This window comes from Ambystoma mexicanum, chromosome 5p (genome assembly GCF_040938575.1).
Source record: "Ambystoma mexicanum isolate Mex_15411 chromosome 5p, UKY_AmexF1_1, whole genome shotgun sequence".
Classification (NCBI taxonomy): domain Eukaryota; kingdom Metazoa; phylum Chordata; class Amphibia; order Caudata; family Ambystomatidae; genus Ambystoma; species Ambystoma mexicanum.
Genome location: NC_090930.1, coordinates 200805220 through 200830721, shown reverse-complemented (window position 1 = coordinate 200830721; position 25502 = coordinate 200805220). Strand labels below are relative to the sequence as shown.

General features: G+C 45.3%; 1 protein-coding gene across 2 annotated transcripts in view; it reads right to left on the bottom strand.

The window, feature by feature from the left end:
- GUCY2F (guanylate cyclase 2F, retinal) overlaps positions 1 to 25502 on the bottom strand; it is a 720767-nt gene that overhangs the window by 311171 nt on the left and 384094 nt on the right. For both annotated transcript variants that reach the window (XM_069612625.1, XM_069612624.1), the window contains exon 9: positions 19715 to 19891. In XM_069612625.1, the coding sequence (XP_069468726.1) occupies positions 19715 to 19891 (177 nt within the window). The remainder of the gene's footprint in view (positions 1 to 19714; positions 19892 to 25502) is intronic.

Here is a 25502-nt window from a genome sequence, read left to right as displayed (position 1 = left end):
TGGCTTGGGGCTGTAGGGCTGGCGAGTGAATGGCTGTGGGGGGGATTATGTCTGGGAGGGGGTTCTTTGGGTGAATACCTGTTTGGGTGAGTAGTATGGAAGAAGAGTCCTTGGATGAGTGCTAGTGTTGGGGGAGATGTCCCTGCGAGAGTGCTAGTGTGCAGGGAGATGTCCTTGGATGAGTGCTAATGTGCAGAGGTGCAGAGGTAGATATCCCTAGATGAGTGCTAGTGTGCAGGGTACATGTCCCTGAATGAGTTCTGGTGTGGGGGAGATGTCCCTGGATGAGTTCTGGTGTGCGGGGAGATGTCCCTAGATGAGTTCTAGTGTGGTGGGAGATGTTCCTGGATTACTGCTGATGTGGAGAGTTGTCCGTGGATCAATGCTAAGGTGTGAGGGAGATGTCCCTGGATGAGTGCTAGTGTGTGGGGAAGAAGTCCCTGGATGAGTGCTAGCATGGGGGAAGATTTCCCAGGATGGGCACTAGCATGGAGGGAGAGTCCTTGGATGAGTGCTAGTTCCAGAGATAAGTCCTAGCATTGGCGGAGTAGTCCCTAGATGAACGTGAGTGTTTGGGATGAGAAGTGCCTGGATGAATTATAGTTTGTGGGGTAATGTCCTTGGATTAATGCTAGTCGAGTGGGATTCATGGGGCTGAGTGCTGGGGGGTCCTTAACTGTGTGTGTTTAGGGTTATCAACTGAGTGAAGGGGCATCAGGCTGACTGAAGGAAGTCGACTTTGGCTGAACGTGTGTGGGTGCTATTTGCCTATGTGCTGGTTGTGGTTCCTGGTTGAGTGTGGGGGGGTGTCTTCTTTTAACGGTTGGTGTAATCCCTAGATGAGTGTCAGGAAAGGGTCCTTAGCTGCAGGAAGAGGGGCTTTGGTGGAAGAGAATGAGGGGGTTGGAGGAGGGAGGTAAGAACAGGGGTGTTGAATAATGGCCAGGATGGGAAGGGGGTATTAGGGGTGACTGGGTTGGAGGTGACCGGGATGGGAGGGGTGAGTTGAGTTAGAAAGGAGGGGTTGTTGGAAACTGGGGAGGGAGGATTTTGGGAGTTGGGAGGGAGGATGGAGGGGATAGGGTGGGAGAGGTTGGTGAGATGGGGTATGGGTTGGGGAATGGGGCAGTGAGAGGAGGCATAGGATGTGAGGGAGAGGGGGTGGAGAGGGTTTGGGACAGGAGGAGAGGGCTGGTGGTGTTGGCAGTTGTGCACAAAGCAAAGAGGGGTTGCAGGGAATAGGAGATGGGTTTGCAGAGGAAGAGATCATGAGTTGGAGGAGATGGGGAGGTGCAGTCAGGGGAAAGGAGCATAATGTTGGTGGAGGTGGGTTTGTTGAGTGAGGGATCACATTTACAAGAAACAATGGGCCTTATTACGAGTCTGCCGGTCCGAAAACAACGGTGGTGGTAATAAACCAACCACCACCATTGTTTCCGGACCGGCAGATTACCAGTTCTTCAGGCGGGTGGTGTCACTCCTTACCTGGCGGAAGTAGCACAACCCGCCTGCAGGCGGAAATGGGAACACCGGCTCCGTCATAGACAGAACCGGTGTTACCATGGTCCCCATTCCCATAGAATCCTATGGGACTCTGTGGGAATGGGGAACAACACAGTCACCGCCTCCGGAATTACTGGCACCCAGGGTTGTAATACCCCGGTGTTACCGGGTGGTCCAGAGGCGGTAACTGTTTACGCATCCGGCGGCTACCTGCCGGTTTTTTCATCATGGTTATCGCCGGACTCGTAATGAGGCCCCATGACTTCGCAGTTCTTCCTAAGGAGGCACTGATGTGTGAAGCAAGTGGCTGTAATGAAAGTACACAAATGAAAAAGGCCTGTATGTCCAGCTGTACTTAGAAGGAGGTCTTAGAAATGAATGTGTACACAACAGAAATCAAACACTATTTAAAAGGTGAACCCTTTTACTGCCTAGATGAAATAAAGTCTTGTTGTGAAAGAAAATGCTCTTGTTTATTGCATCTTAGAGTCATTGCAACCCATCCTGATGTTGTCATGGCATAATTTTGTAGCAATCATAACACATCCTGCAGTTGTCCTGGAATCATTCTGGAGTAATCTACACCCTTCCTGAATTTGTCACAGGGTCATCCAACATTATGGCACGATCATCACGCTTTCCAGTGAAGTAATCAGGAACTCATCTTGGAGTAGTTATTGTGATTACTCTAGAATCATCTCATTGAAAGATTTTGCCGATGCACATACTTCAGGATTGCTTTGATCCCCCAGAATTAGCTATGGATGACTCCTGGATGGAGTTATCGGATGACTCCAGAATGATTCCAATGATTTTTGACTTGAGCACGGACACGGTACAGACTGTCTGCTTCATTTTTATTTAATTATGATAGGAGAGTAGATCTCAGAATAAATGCGCACACATAGCCAGATGTCTTCCCTCAGCACAGAGCAGTGAGAGAAAGGAACGTTCTGAGACAAAATGGTGGATATCCTATGCAGGGCCACTGGCAGGCAGTGAAGGTGAGGAGATCTATATCGGCGCTGAAAATGTGAGAGGGATGGAAGGCCACAGCAAGAGAGAGAGACAGAGAGAGAGAGAGAAAGACAGAGGGACAGTGACTGAGCCGATATCCAGAAAGACCACAGAGTCAGTGAAGAGATCCAGAGGGAAAAACTGAACAGAAGAGAGTGGCAGTCCTGCTAATTGGGAACATTAAAGGGGCATTTGAGGTACACCAAATTTACTCCTATGACAGTACAGAAAATGCAGACAAAACACTGACATGCTGGGCTCAGAGGAAGAGCAAGATTTCAGTACAATGTGAGAGTGATTAAGACTGCATTCTGGGAAAGTAAGGCACATCTTTATGCATCGGAAAACCAAGAGACGAAATGTTAAACTGCTGGACTCTAGTGGAGTGAATAAGCCAGTGGAAGGCAGAAAGCTATTAAGATGCTGCATTCTGAGAAACATAGGCAAATCCCCATGTGTCAGAAAACCAAGATCAGAATCATTAAACCCATGTAGTCTCGTGGGGAGAAAGAGTCCAGTAAACAAAAACAGAAAGTCACTAAAATGTTGCATTCTGGGTAACAGAGGTAGCTGTCAGGAAAATGAGAAAAACATGAAACGACTTCTCTGATGAAATAAAAGCGTCTAAGGAGAGCAAGAAACAGCAATTAAGATCCTGCAAGGTGTGAAACAAAGGCACATCCCTAGGTAGGACGATACAGGGGGAAATACCACCCAATCACTATACACTGGGGAAGCGAATAAGGGTGCTTTGTTCAGGGAAACTTGGTGAATCGCTGATTGACAGGAAACCAAAACCATTTGCTGCTGTGCTTGAATGGCACAGGAGTCCAATAGGAGAAAGACGAAATAGATTCAAATTTAGTGCACTTTTACAAATACAAAGAGAACAAAGAGAGTAGGTAGACCGAAGCACACATCTCAGAGGTGGAGGGAGATATATAGACTGAAAAGGTCCTGAAAGAACTAGCGTATATTGGGCAGACAAGTAAGATTCCAAACCACAAGGCAGGCAGAGACTGGCAGAAAGCCAAAAGAGTGAGGAGTTACTGTCAAAGAATTAAGCACGTAGGAGCACATTGGCCCAATCCTGACAATCCTACGGTACTTTAAAAAATGTGTGAACTTTTATTTTCACCTCATTCTGTTTATTTGGAGCAACAGGTCACAGGGTACATCGGGGTCCTGTCATGTTTTTCAACCGCAAAGGTTTCGAATGGCAAATTTTCAAATTTTTTTTGTCGAAATTCCATTCTTTCGAATGACAATTTCTTTGAAAAAAAATCAAAAGTGCCGTCGACATGGTTAGGGTTGGGGCTTGGGTATGGCTTGGGGGGGGGTGGGAGGGTGTCGTGGAGGTTGGGTGGCTGGGGGGGATCCCCCCCAATATACACTAAAATCTTGAAACATTACATGGAGCTGTCCAGTGCTGAAAGTACAGCACTGGACACCCATGTAACTTTTCAAAGTTACAAAAACATAAAGCATTGAAATGCTACTTTTAACATGTAAAAGTGCATTTCAATTGAAACCAGTCCATGACTATTGTCGACTGATTGGTTTTGAAAGAAATGCACTTTGCATGTTAAATATAGGCTGTCTCAGCTTTGTTTGTGGAAACTTTTTTTTGAAACTTTGGTTTGTCGAAACTTTTTTTATCATTATTATCACTATAAACCGGTACATCCAAGAGATAAGAGATACTACTGGGACACTGTTACCCACGGCTCTTTGTAGCTTGCATCTAGGGATGGAGATCAAGTGTGACTGGGAGGACCTGGTTGGTCGATTGGACTGTGATTTGGTAAATTTACCAACTAAATATCTAGGTGCCATTTTTGAGAGGCAGTTGTGTGTTATGTTGAGAGTTTTGAACAAGATGCATTCTCACACAGGGAACCAGAAACCTGTCTTACATTAAGCAGGTCTGCTCATATAATTGTTATTTTATAACACGTGTAATACCGGAGACCAGTCCAGTTCCTTAGCCTGAGACCTGGATTCAAATCTGTGTTGCTATGCATTGTCTTGCTTCCAAGACAAACGCTTTGCCCCTGAGCCATCCTCCCAGCCCAATGGGAGGAACACACAAAGGCTTCAGAATGCCCTGCATCTTACACATGCTACCATAGTCCAGCCTGCTGAAAACTGCCATAGAGTGTACAACCCTTGGAATCACTAATCCTTAAGCATATACCTTTTCCATGTGATGAATAACTCTTACTCTCCTCATTGGAGGAGCGCCGAAAGAGATTCTATAAAAATAATCATTACTTTTTCATTTTCTGTCACCTTCACTGGCTGACAATGCAGCAGTGATTTCAGTTCAAGTGTCTTTGTATCACTCATTGGGCCTCATTACGAGGTTGCCACCAACCCCGTAGCACTGTTTCCGGAACCTGAGTTCCCAGTGGCATGGGCCGGCGGATCAGGAAGTCAGTCCCCATTCCCATGGCGCCCTATAGGATTCCACGGGAACGGGGACTCAGAGGCACCGGCACCGTTGCTAGTGTGCTGGTGCTTCAGTGACAGCTCTGCATTCCGGACCCGTTGCGTCTGGCTGTTGAGACATGCTGGGCGCACCAGCCCTGGCAGGCATAGTTGTAGTGTGTCGGTCTGGAAAGGGTGCTGGTAAGTTACTTGGAATGAGGCCTGTTGAGTGCTATTTTATCATGCCCCTCCTTCCTACAGAGAAAACCATGCAGGTAGCATACCTTGTTCACCTCTGTCATGCAGTTCTCTCAACCCTACGCCTTCCCCTACCTGCTATCCACATGCTGCTAGGCCGACGATCCACCAGAAGTAAGCAGATGCGGCGACTTGAACTCTGTGGTGCAGGAAGGAAAGAACCAAAAGACAAGCCTTCTATGTCTACGGCCGGCACTCTGGAACCTCGTCCCGTGAACATCAGACTCGTTCCCTTGCTTTTACAGTTCAGAAAGGAGCTCAAGACCCTCTTCTTCAAGGAATGGATTCTCCCTAACACCTAGGTCCACAGACCTGCAACTCCCCACCGCACCAGAGACTTTGTGATCTGGGCCGCACTGTTTCCTCCCCTGGTTGCTCGTAGATTATTTTCTGTCGAATTGCCCATCTTGCCCCTCCCATGTTGTTAGCAGCTCCCATGTTCCTGTCTCTCTGCTTCCTTTACTGTGTCTGTTCTGCTAGGATTGTAAAGCGCTCCATTGCTTCCCGGAGCTAGGTTCAAGCTCAATAAAAATCCTAACAATAATAATAAAAGCAATGAAAAACCAATTGCCCCATGTCAGATTTCTCACTGTGCTTTGTTTATCAGGGCCTTCAAGACTTGAGTATGTCCATGTTATTGCAGACTTCATTCACACTGGTGAGAACAGAGCACCACGGAACCATGAATTACATAGAAAATCATTAAAAAAAGAACCAAACAGTGTTGCGGTCTCTCAAGCCTTAGTCCCAGATTAAAAGTGTTTAAACTACACGTCCTCTGTGTGGTGTGTAGGATCCATACTTCATCACATTGTCAAATGGCAGCGTTCCTCGTGGAACTATACGTGCTCTCTCTAGGCTTACACAGAGAAAACTATTCTTTTAATCACACTTCAATACTTTCTGGACGTCATTCGGAGACAGCCGGGCGAGCAATCTAATTGCTTAGCTCACATCTCTCATTGTTTATCCAATATGTTCAAATCATCATAATTGTCCTTATTAGTAACCCCACAATATATATGCTTTAACACTTGATAACAAAACGTATCTAAGAATAGGCCTCTCTTAGAGTGGCAAGTATATAAAGCTTAATGTTTGTTCAACTCAAGCTTAAATGATACAGTGTGATCTTGGTGGACTAAGAATAGGCCTCTCTTAGTATGGCATGTATATAAAGCTTAATGTTTGTTCAACTCAAGCTTAAATGATACAGTGTGATCTTGGTGGCCTACGAATAGGCCTCTCTTAGAATGGCATCTATATAAAGCTTAATGTTTGTTCAACTCAAGCTTAAATGATACAGTGTGATCTTGGTGGACTAAGTATAGGCCTCTCTTAGTATGGCATGTATATAAAGCTTAATGTTTCATCAACTCAAGCTTAAATGATGCAGTGTGATCTTGGTGGCCTAAGAATAGGCCTCTCTTAGTATGGTATGTATATAAAGCTTAATGTTGGTTCAACTCAAGCTTAAATGATACATTGTGAATTGCTCTAACGTTCTTAAAACGTATTCACAGATACACGGATTTAAGCAGACTTTCATCTACAATATCATTATATTTGCATTACAATTAACTCACCTCCTAACTATGCCAAGTTTCAAACTACAAAAAGCAGTAGCAGCTTCCCAGTACAAGCGGCAAAACTTTGGTATTCCTTGCCCCCTGACCTTAAGAGAGGAACCATCCTACTGTACTTTTAGAAAAAAATAGAAAACCTGGCTGTTCGCCCAGGGGTAGTAATATACATTATGGCTCGGGCGTATGATTTTAATCATACTGTCAATTTTATTGTACTATGCCTGTGTAATCCTATGTGTACCTTACTACGACATAAGATTGTTTTGTACTCATTTCGTCACTATGCATAGAAACTGAATGTAACAAGATGCGCCCAAACACCCACAGGTTTGGTGCGCTATAAAAATATAAATAAATAAATAAATACGGTAACCTTCTCCCACACTCACCACTTACCCTTATAAGGCTTCTTGTGTTCTTTCAGTTAGCGGTTTCATCCAAAAATAGTCATCTTCACAAATTTTTGTTAAAGCTGGATAAATGTCAAAAGTGAGTTAAAATTTAGAGCATGGGGTCATGCATGCAAGCAGGTCAAGCTTATCATTGTCGAAGCCTCTTTTTTCGGTTCTTTCCCCGTCTCCAGCAGAAGTTGCCAGAGTCCCAATGTTAAGCATAGGGCTAGCGTTGCATTGCCATTCTCCTGGGCTTTGACCCATAGAAGAAGCCTTATTCATCGCAACCATGGGTATTGTGCCAGCCCACATGAAGCGTTCGTCATTCCTGTTGGTATGATCCCAAAATCATCGCAAGGGGAGACCTTCCCCAATGATAACCGGGGCAAAGCGGAAATGGCGCTTCTAAAATTAGAAAACTAAATGTTTAGGTCTACAAATCAATTAGGAGTTTGAGGCAGGGTTTGTCTTTGACATTCTAATGAAATACCTTGACAATATATATCGACATAGTGCCTGCCTTGCTTTATAAGCACATTGCCAGCACGTCTCAAAATGACACTGTAGCTCTCATGTGTTTGATTAACTCACATTATCTCAGTAAAGTCGTTGTACATTTGACATGCAGGTGATGCTGTGAATTTGACATGTCAGTGATTGTCTACTGCAGCGTTGCATATTTCTAATACGGTTTAACCGTTACATTTGCACCATCGTAGAGCTTAAAAGTAGGAAATGTGGGCACTTGAATTCTGCAGCAGTCCAGCACAGATATAACATACTTTTCAGTGTTGCATTTTTGGATACGGATTTGGTAAACGCATTTGCGTTTGCATTTACACATTCCTAAACAACCGCTTCATTACAGAACGGGGTGTTTAGGGATTGCGTGGCTTTGCTCGAAGCGCTATGAATTGGCAATGCCTCAGAAATACATGATAGGGAGAGAAAAAGGCTAGGAAGAGGAGAGTAGCCAACCAAAGGGAGGATGGAAATGACCTTAACAGGAGAGTATGACCTGATGAGAAAGACATGAGAAGAGAAAGGAGTTCTTTAGGACCTGGGACAATGGAGAGCTCCTGAGCTGGTAGAGAGCAGCCACGTCAAGGGCCAAAGCTAAGCGTGACCTTAGAACCTAAGGGTGTTGATCTCTAATAAAGCCTAAAGTCGAGTGGGCATTTGTGAGGAACCCAGGGGTCAATGCAATGTCTGACGCCTAACCCTCATTGGACAAACTCAGAGTGAGAGGGTGATGATGCCGGATAGTGGAGGACCAATGTGAGAGCCTGGTGACCCCTGCATCAGCAAAGAGAGATACAGAGTCAGGAAACAAGTGGTTAAGACACTAACATGGCAGAGACTCTCAGTGACTCTGAAGTACCTGAGAGGTGGCTTTGGAATTAGAGAGGGAAGCACTGAGAACAACAGTCGGTGGGGTATTTAAGGATCTGGCTGAGTACTACACATGTTATTTGCCATTTCTAAATGCATCGGTGTTGCTTCAATTAACCCTTAGCCTTGTTGTGAAAAAATATTCACTCGTGGTGAATGGCACTCATCCAATCAGGTGGCTGGAAACGTGGGCGAGAACTGCCAGTGTCCCACCTGAATTCCATCAGCCACCTGAGTCCCTTCCCTGGGTAACAATGTGTTTTTTTCTTCGCTTACCCCTCAGCCCCTACCTGTTCCCACCGCCATCCTCCAGTAATCCAAGACATCCCCACCCATTTGCTCACCCCTTTCTGCACTTCATCCTTTCCCACCCACTTACCTGCTGGCCCAAAAAATGCATTCTCTGGTTGCTGCACTCCAGCCCCATTCTTGGCACCCGCCATACAAACAGAAAAGCAATGTAGTTCTTTTTCTATTTGTGATGGCAGCGGCCATCTTGTTTTTTCCCTAATAGTTTGGTTTATCTAGGGAGCCCATAGATGTAGCACCAGTTTCTTTGGAGTCCAATGTGCATGTTGGTCCTTTCGTCTTTAAGTCTGCTGAAACTGTAGTCCTACTTTTATGTTGGCGGCCCGTACTGGTTTTTTATTTAAAAAATCTGGTCACCCTACATAATGGCAGAGATTTGTTGGCATGTTTGTACCACAAGCTACAAAGACTTGAAACAATCTCTCAGTACATTTAGAATTCACATGGTGGCATTTTAAATTACATAACAGTTTAATATCCACTTGTTTCTAAAGTATAGTGTGCCCATCAGGGATTATAAATATGTTTTGATCAGCACACAGTATAGAAAACATGAGCGCCAACTCCGCCAAGAAGCCACCAGTTGTACCGTTTTATAAAAATACCAAACATGACATGTTCAGTTATGCAGGGGTTAACTGTGCTAGTTATTTCACCTATTTGCCGCAGTATAATGGTAATGTTGAATCTCTTTACCAGATTGTGGGTGAGCAAGTACATGTCATTTGATGTCACAGTTGTATACACAACATATAAAACAAGTAATAAGTTTGCCATTTTACATCAAACGTTAATTGGATGCCGTGGGCCACCTAATTTAGCACTTATGTTCTGTTGGGTCCCTGCATACTATTTTTCACAATTACAAAAACTGAGGAGCAAAAACAGACGAAATCGCCTTACTCTTCAATTTTTTTCTCCGTTCTGTAAAAGAAAGCACATGCTGTCTGCAAATGGCGCTTTGCAGAATGCCTTTCTGATGGATTCCTGTGGAATGCACATGCTTTTACCAGGTGTTAAATGCAGGCGGGTTTGATAGGAATCCACTAGCTAGAGTTTTTGAAGACAGAGGAGCTCATTTTGATGCTCAATGTAATTTCCATCATTGGTATTGCAGAGTGCAAAAGTCGGCTTTTTGCCCTGTACTTTTGCACTCCGCGTGCATATTGAGTAAACCCACCTGTCATGTGTGCATGTCAAGCAGTGTTTATAATGGCTCTCTATGGCGTCTGCTTGAATTTTGCAAAAAGCCAGCAGGCTCCATAGGGATCCCTAGCATTTGTGCCGGCATGAAAATGCATGCAGGTGCAAATGCTGGAGTATTTGTATGGCAAAGAGGAAGAGGGTGGCAAAAAAGCAAGTTGCATAACCCTCTAAACCCCCGCCCCGCAATGCAAACTGGGGAAAATAGGGCATACTGGAAATGCAATGCGTAAAAGTCGTACCTAAGGCTTTTTCGCATTGCATTTGCGGTACGCAGGGCCTAAAAATGAGACCAAGGGCCTCCTTACGAGTGTGCCGGTCCGGTAACAATGATGCCGATAAGCCTACTGGCACCGGGCGTCCTTAGCGGGTCCCGCAAGTGGACCTCATAATGAGGCGGTAGGGGGTTAACGGCGCCGGCAGCTCTACCGGCGCCGTTAAGTTAACCCCCTACCGCCAAGGTCGTAATGACCCCCATAGTCTTTGTAGTCTCTCTTAAGGTGTGATGGTGGAGTTGTTCGATGCAGCCCATTTTAGTGTTTTACTCGTGGCGAAACTCTGTGAACTCAACATGCCCCTGCAGTAGAGTGGACTAACTGGGGGACTTGGCTGTGGTTTTGGTCGCTGCAAAATTTGCATGGAAAGAGGGGGCCCCTCTGGCATTCAGAGATGACTGTTCAGCAGTTAACAAAGGTACCCCACTTCTGGAAGGCAACAGAACATCATGGGAAGGTGGGTGCGGAAAGTGCCACTCTTCCTATGGTGCACTGTCTGTGTGGTGTGCAAATGTATGACTAGACACCCAAAATAACACCCAAAGGCAGCATTGACAACTGTGTACAACTCCAGAGACACAAAGAGGCGACACACGGAGCTGCCGCCGAGAAGCCAGAACAGGCAGGGGACATGGGCATGGAGGCCAGGGTGAGATTTATGACACACAAATGACTTTCTATAAGCAGGACCTGACATGTGTTCCTGGAGACTGATGTGAGTGAATCAAATAAGGCATGGTGAGCTTGAAGGACATGGGGACCAGAGATATTAAAGAAATACAACGGGAGCTTGATTCCCTGGGTGAGAGGGTTCATTTAAAGGAAGAAGCTCTCTCAGACTTTGCGGCAACCACTCCACAACTGCGGGATCAGTTGCGGCTCACGCCTTCTCACCCCAACTTTCCAACCAGTTCAAAGATCTTGAAAATAGTTCCCTTAGGGGCAACCTGTGGATCGCATTCCTTAATGAGGGAAGTAAAGATGCAGACAGGAAGAAGCTGGAACCTGAACGCATCAAATCTATCCTATCGGAAGGGGAGTGTAACCACTTAGAAATTGATGGGGCCTATTGTACGGGCCCCTACCCTACCGGAGACCAAGTCATGCCTAGGGACATCTTGTTAAAATGCATTTCTTTTATACTAAAGGTAAAATCCTAGTGGCTGTCAGAGAGAAAGACCTGACATACAATCTAAGTGCAAATGCTGCTATTGGTGGACCTTTCCACGTGGGCTGACATTCCCACACACAACAACGTCATGCGTATTAATTCACCACAGGAAGGGCTTGAACTCCTGAGTTTGGAAGAGCCCCCATCGTCTGCTGTGCCGACTCAGCACACATTGACAGCAGTCAAATCTGGACACAGAGCCAACACTGCAACATGAATGGTATATGACTGAGCCTTAAAAGATTATCAAAAATAAGACCTTTGATAACTGATGTCTTGATTACTGTCCACGATGCAAGCTTTAGGTAGTACACCCAAGCATTTGGAGATGTAGTTGGGAAGCGGGTGACAGAAGTCATGTCGGACTACACATGCTGAAGAACGCCAGTCGATAACGTTATTCAGTTTCATTGTTATCAGATTGTTTTGAAAATGTTTTTTAATGTTTTCTTATATGTATAACCTTGCCTGGTGGGAGAGCGAAATGGATTGTGGTTGAAGATGGAGGCCATGCTTTCCTCAGTCTTAAGGTTAGGGTGGGAGGTGTGACACACCTGTAGGGCATTTATGGAGAGTGGTAATACACCCAAATGCATTTTTATCCTATAATCAAATACCCACTAGTCCGATACGGCCAAGTCCCTCACACTTAACATTCAGGATGTAAATTCCACAAACAAGTGCACCTGATGCTCAAACAGGAAGCTCAGTCATTTTCATCCATGAAAAGCATTTACTGAGTGGAAAGTATGGCTATACTTTGCCAGAAGACTATTCCCTGCCAAGTAGACATGGTAGGGAGAAGAGCACTCATCACAGGCCGACTTTATGGGAAAGTCTACACTTTGGGTTCAATGTACGCCTCCAACGAGAGACAGGGAGACTTCCTTATGGACCCTATAAAGATCATAGAAACCTTCTCTTGTGGTGAACATATCCTGGGGGTGTTCTGAATGGTTTATAGTCATAATGTCGAAAAAAAAATGTCGACAAACAAAAATGTCGAAAAAAAAATGTCGAAAACAATAATGTCGACATCCTATACATATAATGTAAAGAGTCATTTTTTAGAAAAAAAAATGTCGACAAAAAAATGTCAATTAGAACTATCAACACCTCACCCAACACCCCCCTGCCACCCCCCCCACACCCCCCCACCACCCTCTCACCCCTCATACTCAACGCATTCTAATTATATATTTATTTATTTATTTATTTTTTCAATAAATAATTAAACAAAAAGAGTATCATTTACTATGGGGGGGTCCCCCCAACCCCCCCTCACCCAACACCCCCCTGCCACCCCCCCACACCCTCCCCACCACCCTCTCACCCCTCATACTCAACACATTCTAATTATATATTTATTTATTTATTTTTCAATAAATACATAAACAAAAAGAGTATCATTTACTATGGGGGGGGTCCCCCCCAACCCCCCCTCACCCAACACCCCCCTGCCACCCCCCCACACCCCCCCACCACCCTCTCACCCCTCATTCTCAACACATAGTAATTATATATTTATTTATTTATTTATTTATTCAATAATTAAATAAATAAAAAGAGTATCATTTACTATGGGGGTGTCCCCCCCAACCCCCCTCACCCAACACCCCCTGCCACCCCCAAACCCCCCACCACCCTCTCACCCCTCATACTCAACACGTTTTAGTTATATATTTATTTATTTATCTATTTATACAATAAATAGAACATTTCGAAAAAATATCGAAAAAACGTCGACATTATTGTTTGTCGACATTATTTTTTTCGACATTTATTTTTCGAAATTTTGACTGTCGACATTTTTACTGTCGACATTATGACTGCCCACCGTTCTGTTCTGAATATACTTATGGCACAAGGCCTTGAGCACTCCATGGGAGCTAGAGGGCTTCTAATTTCCCATTGACCAAACCGTCTACCCATAGGATTAAAGACATATGGAGACATACATTCCAAGATAAAAGAGAATGCACCATTTACTCTCGCACACACAGAAGGTATATTCTAGTCTAGACTACCTTTTTACTAGTAACACCTAACTAATAGTTGAGGCGAAGGACAGTCCATGTATGGAGGGATCTGATACGCCCGATTGTCCATCGGCTCTACTAAATGCTATGGAACATTCTAAAAAGGAACAGGAGACATCTGCTGGTACAAATGATGTAACGGCCTTTATGTCACGAAGGATTAAAAAAAAAAAACTATCTACGTGCTTTGAAACTAACAGCTAAAAGGAAAAGAGAGGCACTTTTGTTGTTGTTTGTTTTTTTTCAGCCTCCCTGATGATTGATGGAGTCAGGAAAACGTTTGGAGGAGAAGATAATTTGTTGCTACAGCAGGAAAACTTGACTGGGAACCAGAGTGCGCGCCTTGTCATCATTTTTTAGACTATGTTCCAGGAGTCCCGGGCTCAAGAGGCTGCAGCACCAGGGCCGTCATGCGTTACTATGGAGAGCCATAAACCTGGTTTTCCCCCTCCCCCTATCAAGGATAAATTTGTGCTTTTGAGGGAGTTGTTGCCCAGTCACCTGCAATTGAAAAAAGTGTGAGAATACAAGTATACCCAGCTCATTTTCAGGCTACCCTCGGCCCCCTCTTCTCCTTCCCTCATCTCTGACTGTCTTTCTGCTATCCAGGAATGGTGTGCCGCCAACGACCTCTGCCTTAATGCCACTAAGACCGAGATTCTACTCATCGGCACACCCACTCCCTCCTTCCCTGCAGCTCTCTGGCCGGCCTCTCTTGGCCCTCTTCCTGCTCCTACCTGCAAGGCAAAAAACCTTGGGGTCATCTTAGTCTCCACACTCTCCTTCTCTCCTCACATTTCTGACGTTTCTAAGAAGTCACAATACCAGCTGCACCTCCTCAGAGGTATCCTTCCTTTCCTCTCCTTCCCCCAGAAGCTCACTGTCTCCAGAGCCCTGGTTCTCTCGAAGCTGGACTACTGTAACAGCCTCTATCTAAATCTGCCTGCCTCTACTCTCCGCCCTCTGCAACTCATCCAGAACAGGACTGCAAGACTTGTCCTTGGCCTCAAGCGCAGGGACCGTATCTCTCCAGGACTGAAATCGCTTCACTGGCTCCCTGTGGCTGTGAGGATTAAGTTCAAAACCTTCTGCATTGTCCACAAGGCCTTCTGGGGCCTGGGGCCAAATTACCTTCAACTCTCCCTTCCTAAATATCTTCCTTCTCGAGCACTTTGCTCTTCCGCCTCCAACTCCCTCAGGGTCAGCCGCTTCTCCAAGCAACGAGTTAGGGGGAGATCTCTCTCCACAGCAGGGTCCTCCCTCTGGAACAGCCTTCCTGCCCCCCTGAAACTTGAGGAGAACCATCTCTGGTTCCGGAAGCACCTCAAAACCTTCCTCTTTGCTTCTGCTTTCTCTGTCCCTCTCCCCTGCTAAATCACTTAAACTGTACTGAATCAGCAACTGGGCCACTCACCAATCTCGGTCCTTGGCCCAGCCACTCTCCCCTGCACTGCCTTCCTGGCAACCCCTGCACTGCGGGACTGTCTCTGTATCCCTACAGCCCCCCTTCCCAGCACTTGTCTGCACTTATCTTGCACTTGCCACCAGCTGGCCCTTATTATTTATCTTGTTCATTACTAACCCTGTACTGCACTTTCCCCTCTCCCTTTCCCCCTTGCACTTTTCCTGTCCCCCTTACCCATGCACTTGCGCGATCTGAATGACACCTGGCCTAGTAGGATCATTGTCTGTCTCCCCTTGTCCCCCCCTCCCTGCCTCGTCGCGCCTTGAAACACTTGTGTATAGGCGCGTTACAAATGCCTTATCATATCATATCAATGAATATTACTGCCAATGATATTGGGCACTACACTCTATCACATACAATGGGCCTCATTATTACTCCGGTGGAAGCCGTGCCGGTAAAAACGGCAGGCTGCCGCTGGAGTTGTGCTTTTTTTCTGGGGCCTGGCAATGGGGAATTACCGGGTCATTACAGCCCCGGTGGTCCCTGAAGCCAGGCGCCAGAAAAAGTAACTCCCCATTCCCATTTGAGTCCCATAGGACTCATTGGGAATGGGGAGGACGGATGCACCGGCACTGTGTGCAACAGTGCCGGTGCATCCGTCAAAGACTGCAGGCGGGTGCCGTTCTGCCCGCCATGTAAGGCCTGGCGGGTGGGAGGGCCTCTTGCCTGCAAACTTGTACTTTGCCGGTCCGGTAACACCGGTGCCGGTAAGGCTACCGGCACCCAGGTTGCCGGACCAGCAGTGTTACAATGTGACCCAATATCTTTCAGCTGTCCGAGGTAGTGTCATAGTAGCAGCTTCAAAAATCAAGAAAATCTGTAGAAGTGCCACAAATACATAAAATAAGGCGTGTGAAACACACTATAGGGGGACAGGCATGAAGGAAAATGTGCAGCAAGCTGGCAGCACCGAGGGGACAGATTAACACAATGCAGATAAACATGGCAGAACTAAGCCTCAGAAATCCCAAATGTATGTTCTATGAGGTGCATGAACAAACTGGACAAAACATGAGCCAATCTCAGTAGATCTAGGCCCCAACACGCTTTTGTTTCGGCACTTGGGGATAGGCAGAGCACTAGACATTATAGGAACACCATAAAATGTGGACCATTCTGACTTGTACTTTTTGGAGCTTCTTGACCCAAACGCTGAATACAGATTACCAAGACAAGGCAGGGCTTCCTAACATCTCTCGAGACAAGGGACTTGATTAGATGTTTATGTTGTAAAGGAGGAGTATGGAGCAGCCAATTAAACTCTTAAACTGAACAAGGCAGCAGGCACTGATGACATTACAATCATTTTGAAAGAGTCACTGGTGCTTCTTACAGACGTTTTTAACTAATTTGATGAAACAGAGATCGTCAATGGCAGAAATCACATTTGGCCTCCTACTAGTCTCGGGAGGATAGCTCCAGGGGGAACATGCTTGCCTTGCGAGCAAGACGGCACGGAGCAACACAGGTTGAATCCTCCGGGTATTAAGCGCGTTATAAATAACCTCTCATATCATATCTACTGAAACAGAATAACAATCTGGAATCCTTCTGTTTCAATAGCTCCACAGCCCTAATTGATGCAGCTGCTAAACAATACACACAAATATCAGCCTCCCGCCTTGAGAAGATTCACCTACAGCTCAATCATGTGAAGCATGTGTACCTTATATTTGCCCACCCAGTGGGCAAGCTGCTCCCGTTTTCACTGTGCCCAGCAGCTCTCACGATGCTAAATGCTAAAGCATTTGAGATGGTTGAATGATCTTCCTTAGCACTTAAACTGAGAGACCGCACATTCAGTGAATCATTTATCAAGACTCTCCTTTTGAACTATGTCCACCCGGTGACAAGGGTTGGAGTCAGCAATGGATTCTCAGAAGCGGTTTCCCTGAAAATGGAAATTGGGCAGGGTTACAATCCCTCCCCCTATTGTTTCTGCGCAACATGGAGCTGTTTGTCTGCAGGCTGAATTAAATGCCAGAATGCAGGGCGTGGTGACGGACTGAAACATGACAATGTTTGCATACAACGTATTGGACACTTATGCAAACTGGATAAGGAAATTGGAACATGTTCAGAAGTCTGTGGGTTCAATTTTAACACCACAAAATAACAATGTATTGGGTCTTGGGCTCATGGTAAGGGAATGGCCAAAGATATATGAGTTAGAGGGCTGCAAATTGTCTGATAAGTGTATAAGACATCTGCAAGTCAACATTACCCCCAAATCGGGGGCATTTGTACATATATGTTGCATCCTCTATGTTTAGTGTGTGATTGAATGCAGGGGCCTCATAGAATGGTGAGGTGGAGCTTGGAGTGTGGGAGGCCTGGGGGTTCCACAGAGTGTCGGTTGGGACTTGGAGTATGGCAGGGAACCACAACAGATGCTTGTTACCTTCTCTCCTACCTTTCATGAACTATGGCTATGTAACTAAGCACAATAAAGCATCTTCTGTTTGGTACTTACCTGAGTCAGCCTGGTTCCTGCTCCATGTCATCTCTGGCTCAGATACAACAATATACATGTCCACCCCTATCTCAGACCATCAGAGCCGAGCTGTGGGAGTGAGCCTAGGAATGAACTGGCCAGATTACATGGAGAGCTGACCAGGTTTATATGAAAAGACAAAAGCCAAGAAAACCATCTAAGAAAATGAATCCCCTGATCAACAAGGGTGGTTTAGGGTGCCCAAGCATAACTAGATATTACATGGCAGTGCATATGCAGATGTTTGGAGAGTGGATGAAGAGGAGTTGCTGGGAGATGGATAGTGTCATTCATGGATGTGACATATGTAATATTGTATAGCCACGTAGAACAGTCTTCCAAGGCTCATCAGCCTTACTCTGTATATACTGTCCCAGCCGCACAGTTGTTGCTTGTGGTCTAGGATCAGGTGTTAATCAATTGGGGGCTTTCATAAATCCCCTCCCACTAAATCCCTATGCCACTGTAATCCAGATTTTACCATATTGACATCAGTTATGAAGTTGTGCTTCTTAAACTTAAAACTTCAAATGCGGCCAGTGATGTCACTAATGGATTACCCAATTGGGCTATGGAAAGGGCGGGCTTGATAACCAGAAAAGGGGAGATTGCCCTAGGATCTCAGATATGCTTCTGGGGAGTAGAATTACGTCTTTTGAAGACTGCACATCGAATCAATGCTCAATAGTGTATACACTGGAATATTTCCAGCAGAGGCACTGGTTGTTTGGAAGCCCATTAGATCAGTTGCCATCCACCACCTCAATACTTTTGAAAGAATGTCTAAATGTTTTACAGGACCCAGGGGACCCCATGTCCAGACTGGCAACCTTTTACTGGCTAGGCGGAATTAAAAAGACAAACAGCAAAAGAACTCAAATGAGAACTGGAAAGGATTTTGCTCAGGGAAAAGGATTCCTCCATTTGTGTACAACATAAGGAACAATCCTATTAGTGAATACATAGATGGTATCTGACACTAGCTACCCTCCATCTTATGTCAAGGGATAAGCCTAAAGAATATTACAGGAGTTGTGGGTGGGGGAGCAGATTCCCTACTTAACACCAGGTTGGCCGTCCTGTGCTAAAATTGATATAGATTTAATTGAGGTGATTCAGTGTGAATTTCCCATGGGGCGCTTAGCTAGTTCTACTGGTTCTCCCAATGGATAGAGTGTATTCACTGTGGGTGTACCCAGATAGATTAGTAACCTGATATTGACAGGCAGTATAACAATAAGTTCTCCCTGAGAAAAGACAGAAACCTGCACAAAACATAGAGTTGAAAAAGGTGTGTTAAGTAACTGCCATTGAGAGGATGATGGTCAAACTATCACCCCGCCATGCAAGATGCATCGAGATTTGGCAACCCGTATTACATTTTGTCCAGTCCCCAAAGCTCAGCCAATGCAAGGACCTCCTGGCATCTGAAACATTGTCCCTCCTTCACAGATTACAGACCCGACCCACTGTGGCATTCTATGTTCCTTGAAGTGTCCCAAGTAATCTCATAATAAGATGTGTGTAAGGGCTATTTGCACAGTACAAACTGGCGTCTCCAAAGATTAAATCCCTATGCTGAATATCAAGAAGGAACACCATTTTTAGCATCTCACGTTGGCTGAAGTAATTCCCAACCATTGACATCACCTGCAGTATTGAAGTCACGAGCTCACAGAAAGGTTTTTAGCATTTGACCAGACCGGTCTCTTTATACCAAGCAAGGGAAGAATTAAAATATCTTGGAGCCCTTTTGATTCTTAACCCAAAAAAGAATAATCTTGGGTGTAGAGCTATTAAGTTGGAGAAAGTGGTTGTTCGTCCACACTTGAGTTTTATTTAAGCATTATTGTAAGGTGGCAAATTGTTTGTTCTCCTTGCAGACCTTAAAATAGACCTGCGTCAAGATGTTAAACATGGTTGCCAGGTAGACACTGAACAGGACTGAGATATTGGAGAGACCTAAGGACTTCCACAGGTGACATGAAAGGTGGATGCTAATTATAGTTCAGTAAAGTCCTGTAGAATACCAATGCTAGCTCTGCAAAGCTGCCTAAAAGAGTACCTAGTAATTCATAATTCATTTAAGATAGTCTAAAAGAACTTATTAAAGCATGAACCTATGGCTACTACTCCTTACTACTGAGTTGCACCATCAATGCTTTTGTGTCACCTACCTTAATGAGATCTAGAAGAAGGGATGATTTGAACATCCAGTCCAGTTTTACATCTACATTTCTCAGGAGATCCTGCAGGCTTCCTCTGGAGCAAAACTCAGTGACAATGGCAAACATCCCACAATCATGGAAGAAGCCCAAGAAGGGGTTGACATTCTCGTGACGCATGTCCTTCATCTGTAGGGAGGTAACGAGAAGAGTGAAATGGCGTTTAAGTCATGATGATAAATATTACTGTGATCCATGGAAAAGAAAGTTCCTTTCTTCTTAACATCATTTTCATGATTATCACAAAGCTTGCAGCACGAAATATAACAAAACAATCAGTCACGCCTCTCAGTCGCGCGAAACACTTGTGCACGAGCGCGATACAAATAAAATATCATATCATATCAGTCCCCTCCAACGCATACCACCTATGCAAGTGGCCATCATCAGGTACCAAAAAAAGAAATAAAAGTTAATATACTGTGTCTAATACTATAATCGATCTCCAAGCAATTTCTACTCATGGTCCGAAACAGCGGTGCTCATTGGCTGCAATGAGCATGACGAGTAGAACCATAATTTGGCTCATATGGCTTCAGGTATGTTGCCCTGAATAAAGAGAGTGCTGTAACCTGTTCCTAACTCGTTATGATATGGAAGGTCAGGAAAACAGTCCTCACATATCAGCAATGGTCTACACATCCAGGTAAATACCACCCACCTCCTAGCTAGCAGCAATGCAAGTCTGATAAATGTAGTGTCGAGACAAAGATTATCCAAGAGAGAGAAACATAGGCAGTCTGTTATTGGGTTGGCAATGCCAATCCCTTCAAACACACAGTACTACCCAAACCTTCTCCACAAACACATTTTATTGATGTCTTATATAGCACCATTATCATCAGAAATCCAGTTTCAGAGCGCTTGGTAATTGGTGCTACTTACTATCTTACCCAGATTATCACATGGGAATTTGGGAAGTGAAGGGCTGAGCTGGGCCGACTCGGGTATCGAACCCATGAAACACAGCTCCAAGGCCACCATGTTACGTATGAGCTATCCTCCCGGCTATATATGTACAATATACTGTTTTCAGGTGAGGTGGAAGAGCCCTGATGAAGTTATATCACATCCGGGGCAAGTATCTGTAACTAAGAAATCTATTTTATGTAATTCGGCCTGTGTGTTGTTCAGTCTATGTACACAGCCATGGGCTAAGAAAGCTTTTTCTAGTACGGGTGCATATTGTATTCCATTCTCCGCATCAACACCCTCTCTAAATCTGAAACCCAGCATGAAAGGCTCTACTCACCACAGCGAGTAAAGCATATAGATCATTTAAGAGCTGGATTCAGCTGTCAACACATCGTACGAGTCTCAGAGAGTCTCGGGAAGGCCAACTGCAGCCATTTCAGTTTGTTAAATATCCTATAAAATTAAAGTGTTTATTGCAGTGATCTCACAACCTGCGCCAGAAGATTGTGAGGACAGGAATTCCCACTGAACCGTGAGATGTCCCCACCAAGTGATGCCAATTCCCTGCCACTTCCTTGTGAAACTCCTGTTTTGTGTGAACCCCATACAGGGGTTGTTCCAGTTGTGAAGGTTGTGAGAAAACAGTCATTACCCATCAACTTCCAGCACTGTGTCAAAGGGTACTATAAACCAAGAATATGGAGTAGTCAAATATCACAATCTAGTTTTTGCAATTTCCCTTCACACTAGTGTGAGAAACCAGAAGGTGTCTCACACCCTGGTACACAAGGATCTGTCATACAGGTGGCCAGGACATGGCCATTGCTTTTGGATCCAGTTCCTGGGGGTGGACCATTGCGGGTGAGGGGTCCTCGGGGAGTGGGAGTTAACATCGGATAGTGAGAAGTGGTATCCCTCTCTTTCCTGTAACACCTTTACCCCATCCTATCAGATAGGATATGTAGGAACTCTACTCCCTCCCCCTTTTCCTGCACAAACACTTTCACACGGACAGCCTGCTCTGGGAGAAAACAGACTAACACCCGAGTAGTTTACATGACATGTCCCAATACAATGGTCAGGCGAGGTCAGGCAATTACTAACCATCATTCACACCTGACTTTCATTAAGCTTCGAAACTGCAGCTGAATGAAAGAAGAAAGACGGCAAATCAGGAGGGTATCGCAAGGTGGGAAGTTCCCTTGACCTTTCTGACAAAAAGCCATTACTTTCAATAGCGCTTGAGATTAGAAAGCATAATGCCAGAAAACCAGGCTAAAGAATCCTGTATTGTGTGTCGGAAAGTCTTTGATTTGGATATAGTAAAGAAAGTTTGGAAAATTAGATAAATTTGGTCCGAGCCTGGGGAGGAAGACCAATTGAAGGTTTTGTGTTAAAGTGGGTCTGAGCCCAGCGTAGGGGCACCTGGGGTGAACAGTGAATCACCAGAGAAGTTGTGCATATGAGAATCCTCAGGAGAAAGGAACTTTGAATATTTTTTTGTCGCATCAGGCCCTCTCAAATAAGAGACTTTGAATGGCAAAGAGGCTTTGGCACAGAAGGTGAGCTGGGGAGCCCGATGCAAGACCAGCCTGTGTTGAAGACAAGGTTGCAAGCAGCAACATTGCATGGCAAGTGAAGTGCTGGAATGCACATTGTTAAAACACCTGTGATAAAAGAGGCAGGTAAAGTTGAACTGCTGATCAGTGTTTAAACTTTGAAAGCAAGATACAATACCCTTTGACAGAGTGGGCTGGCACCGCGTGGGTGCTCAATCGAAGGTCTCTGTAAGGTATCCAGCTGAGAAGTGGCAGAAGTGAAAATTAAAAGTTTGTATTAAGAAGAGAACAAAGAATTGTGAATTGAAGTGGTCCTGTGACGGGTCAACCAAAAACCTGTGCACAGTCGAAAGTCTACGATTTTGATATAGTAAAGAAAGTTTAGAAAATGAAATAAATTTGGCATGAGCCCGCTGTCATGATGCCTACCCCCGGAGCACCAGGCCAGGCCCAGCACCCCCGGGAGCAGGCATCATGCCCCCGGGTAAAAGCCCAGCGGCCCCTTATAGGGGCTCTTTGGACTCTGTCCTGGCGCCGTTGGCGCCAGGCTCATGTTGGACATCAGTCCTGGCACCATAGGCGCCAGGCTCATAAAGGAAGGTGTTTTGTGCACTTACCTGATGCAGACCATGCTGCAAGATTCAGGCCTCCCTGAGACCTGAAAGGGACTATTTTTTCATTGGGACTATTTTGCCACTCGGGCGTGGCCAGGGAAGGATACTTACCTGGAACTACTTTGGGAGCTATTTAAGCCACCCCAGACAGTAGCTCATGCTTCGCGTTGTTCTGCATCCAAGCAGCTGAACGCTCACCGTGTCTGCTCCTGCATCTGGTCTCCAGCCACGCCCGCCTCGATCCTGGAACACCTGTAAGGAAAGAAGAGAAGAGAAAGGTGAAAACCAAGAATTTTATCAAACTTCTTACCTGCATCCGGAACCTTCACGCCAGCGTTCCTGTTCCTGAGAAAAGACTTTCATTTAAAAGCACCGCGTTGCTCGCTGCAGCGCCGCGCTTCACTCACCTGTCCTCGGGAGTTCTTCTGGCTCCACCGCGACTGTCTGCACCGGTAGCCACATCTCTGCGCCTAGGGGAGAGAAGAAGAGACAAAAGGTGAGCAGAAGGAACATTTGAGGAAAGCCTAATTTTCCGCCATAACACTTACCGGTCTTCTGTTGGTGGACCATTCCTCATTTCGAGTCGGCGCCGCTTCGTTGGCAGGTACCGCACCCCGGCCCCTATGGGGAAAGGACAAAATACATTACTGGAGGAATATAAAGACATTAAGAGGGATCGCCTCCACCGCTAACTCACCTGAGTTTACCATCGGCAATTCAATCCCTCAACGCATCGCCTTCATTCTGCACCTGAAATAAAGGACAGATCACAGGTTAGGAAGGCAACAGAAAAGGAGGCTCAACACTTGAACTTTTGTAATCTTCATAATTACGCCGTTCCGCTCGGAAAAGTCAAGTGGATTTTGCCAGCGCCATTCTGAAAACCAGTGGAGTAACTGGACTAACACGCGCCCCTGCACCAGAAGCAGTCATGGAGAGTTCATCCTTTCAAACAATAAGGTGAGCTTCAACCGGGGATTTCGGAGGAAGTTAGAGAAGAACAAAGGGGGGAAGGGAGGAGCAAGCACACTCTTCTGCAGACTGTTAATCCCCTTTCTCATCTGCAGAAGGATATTCCTACGGGCCAGACAAGCAAGATTTGAGGGTCCTGTTCAGTCGGTTTTCCGAGTTCTGCGCATCACGCTCAAAGAGGCCACAGCAACCCAGACTAGACCAGCGCCTCCGTGGGAGTCAGGTGAGCGTTACACCCGCAGAGGGAGACCAATTGAAGGTTTTGTGTTAAAGTGGGTCTGAGCCCGGCGGAGGGGGACCCGAGGTGAACAGAGAATCACCAGAGAAGTTGTGCATATGAAAATCCTGAGCAGAAAGGAACATTGAATGTTTGTTTGTCGCATCAGGCCCTCTGAAATAAGAGACTTTGAATGGCAAAGGACTTTGGCACGGAAAGTCCTGATACTGAGATTTTTAACTGCATCCTCATGCTAGAAAAGCCAGAGTATGTGCTAAGTTCAAGTGAGCAGCCTTGTCCCATGCTGAAAACGTGGGGAAGGGAAGTTAACATCTCAAGTATCCTGACATATTATTTCTTGAACACTTTTCTTTTGTATAAAATTGTTTCCCACCCCATTTGTAATTAGAAGTAAGGATTGGCAATAGGTTTATTACAAAATGCCCTTTTATTCTGACAAGACACCACTAGGACTGCGTTATTATTATTTCATGTTCGTAGCTTGCTCCAGCTTTAGATTTGGGATTAGATAGGAGTCTTTCAAACCCAATTGAAGTTCAATAAACACCCTTGAACTGTGGTCACTTGTGTCTGTCTTACTGTTTGATACCATGCCTTTCTTACACTAGCTACAGCAATAGCATTCATGACTTATTGAAGAATGTCAGTGGTAAAGCAAGAGGCACAGCCTAAAAGGAACTTAGAGGTAATAATCGTTTTAATTATAGCGAAGTACAGGAGGAATTTCACGCATATATTCGTTCTGACCTTCAAGTACTCAAGAGCTTAACTTAAAGCTTTATCAAACAGTAGTTTAAGTTGCCACACAACTCCGTGTAGTGAATACAAATACTTTGTTGTGCATAATTGAGCCTTGGGACATAACTGAGTGGAAGGATTTCAGACTTATCCAACTTGAATCTGAGCCCAGCTTATTCTCCAAATTAAACTACACCTTGTTTCATTAGGTCCATGTTAGTATTTCATTCTCTTATATAAGGTACCCTATGTGACAAGGTCAGTAATCTGACGTTGTCACAAAGGGAAGGGAACCCCTCTCACCCTGGTGTTAAAGGCCTACAATGGTGGAAACCAGAGACAGTCCTAACCCAGACGAGGGGAGGTCGGTGGCAATTGAGAGGGCCCCAATCCCTGTTCCCTCCCCAAGTGCCTGCTTATATGTGTGCAGTACCAGTTTGGATCATCCAATACCTATTGAAGAAAATGCTGGCCAAGATTTATTTTTCTGACCTCAAACCAGACGTGAGACAGCACCTACAAGATCACAATCCAACAGAGCTCCACGGTATCTCCCTACAGTGCTCTGAGCCACAGAACCAGTAGGGAGAGAGCCAGCGAACGGAGAAACGGAGAGCTTATTAGATCAACTAAAGACAGGAAGAATATATTCTAAATTGTATCTCTGCGGTGCCTATAACCTTCTATATAAGGGAAGGTGATGA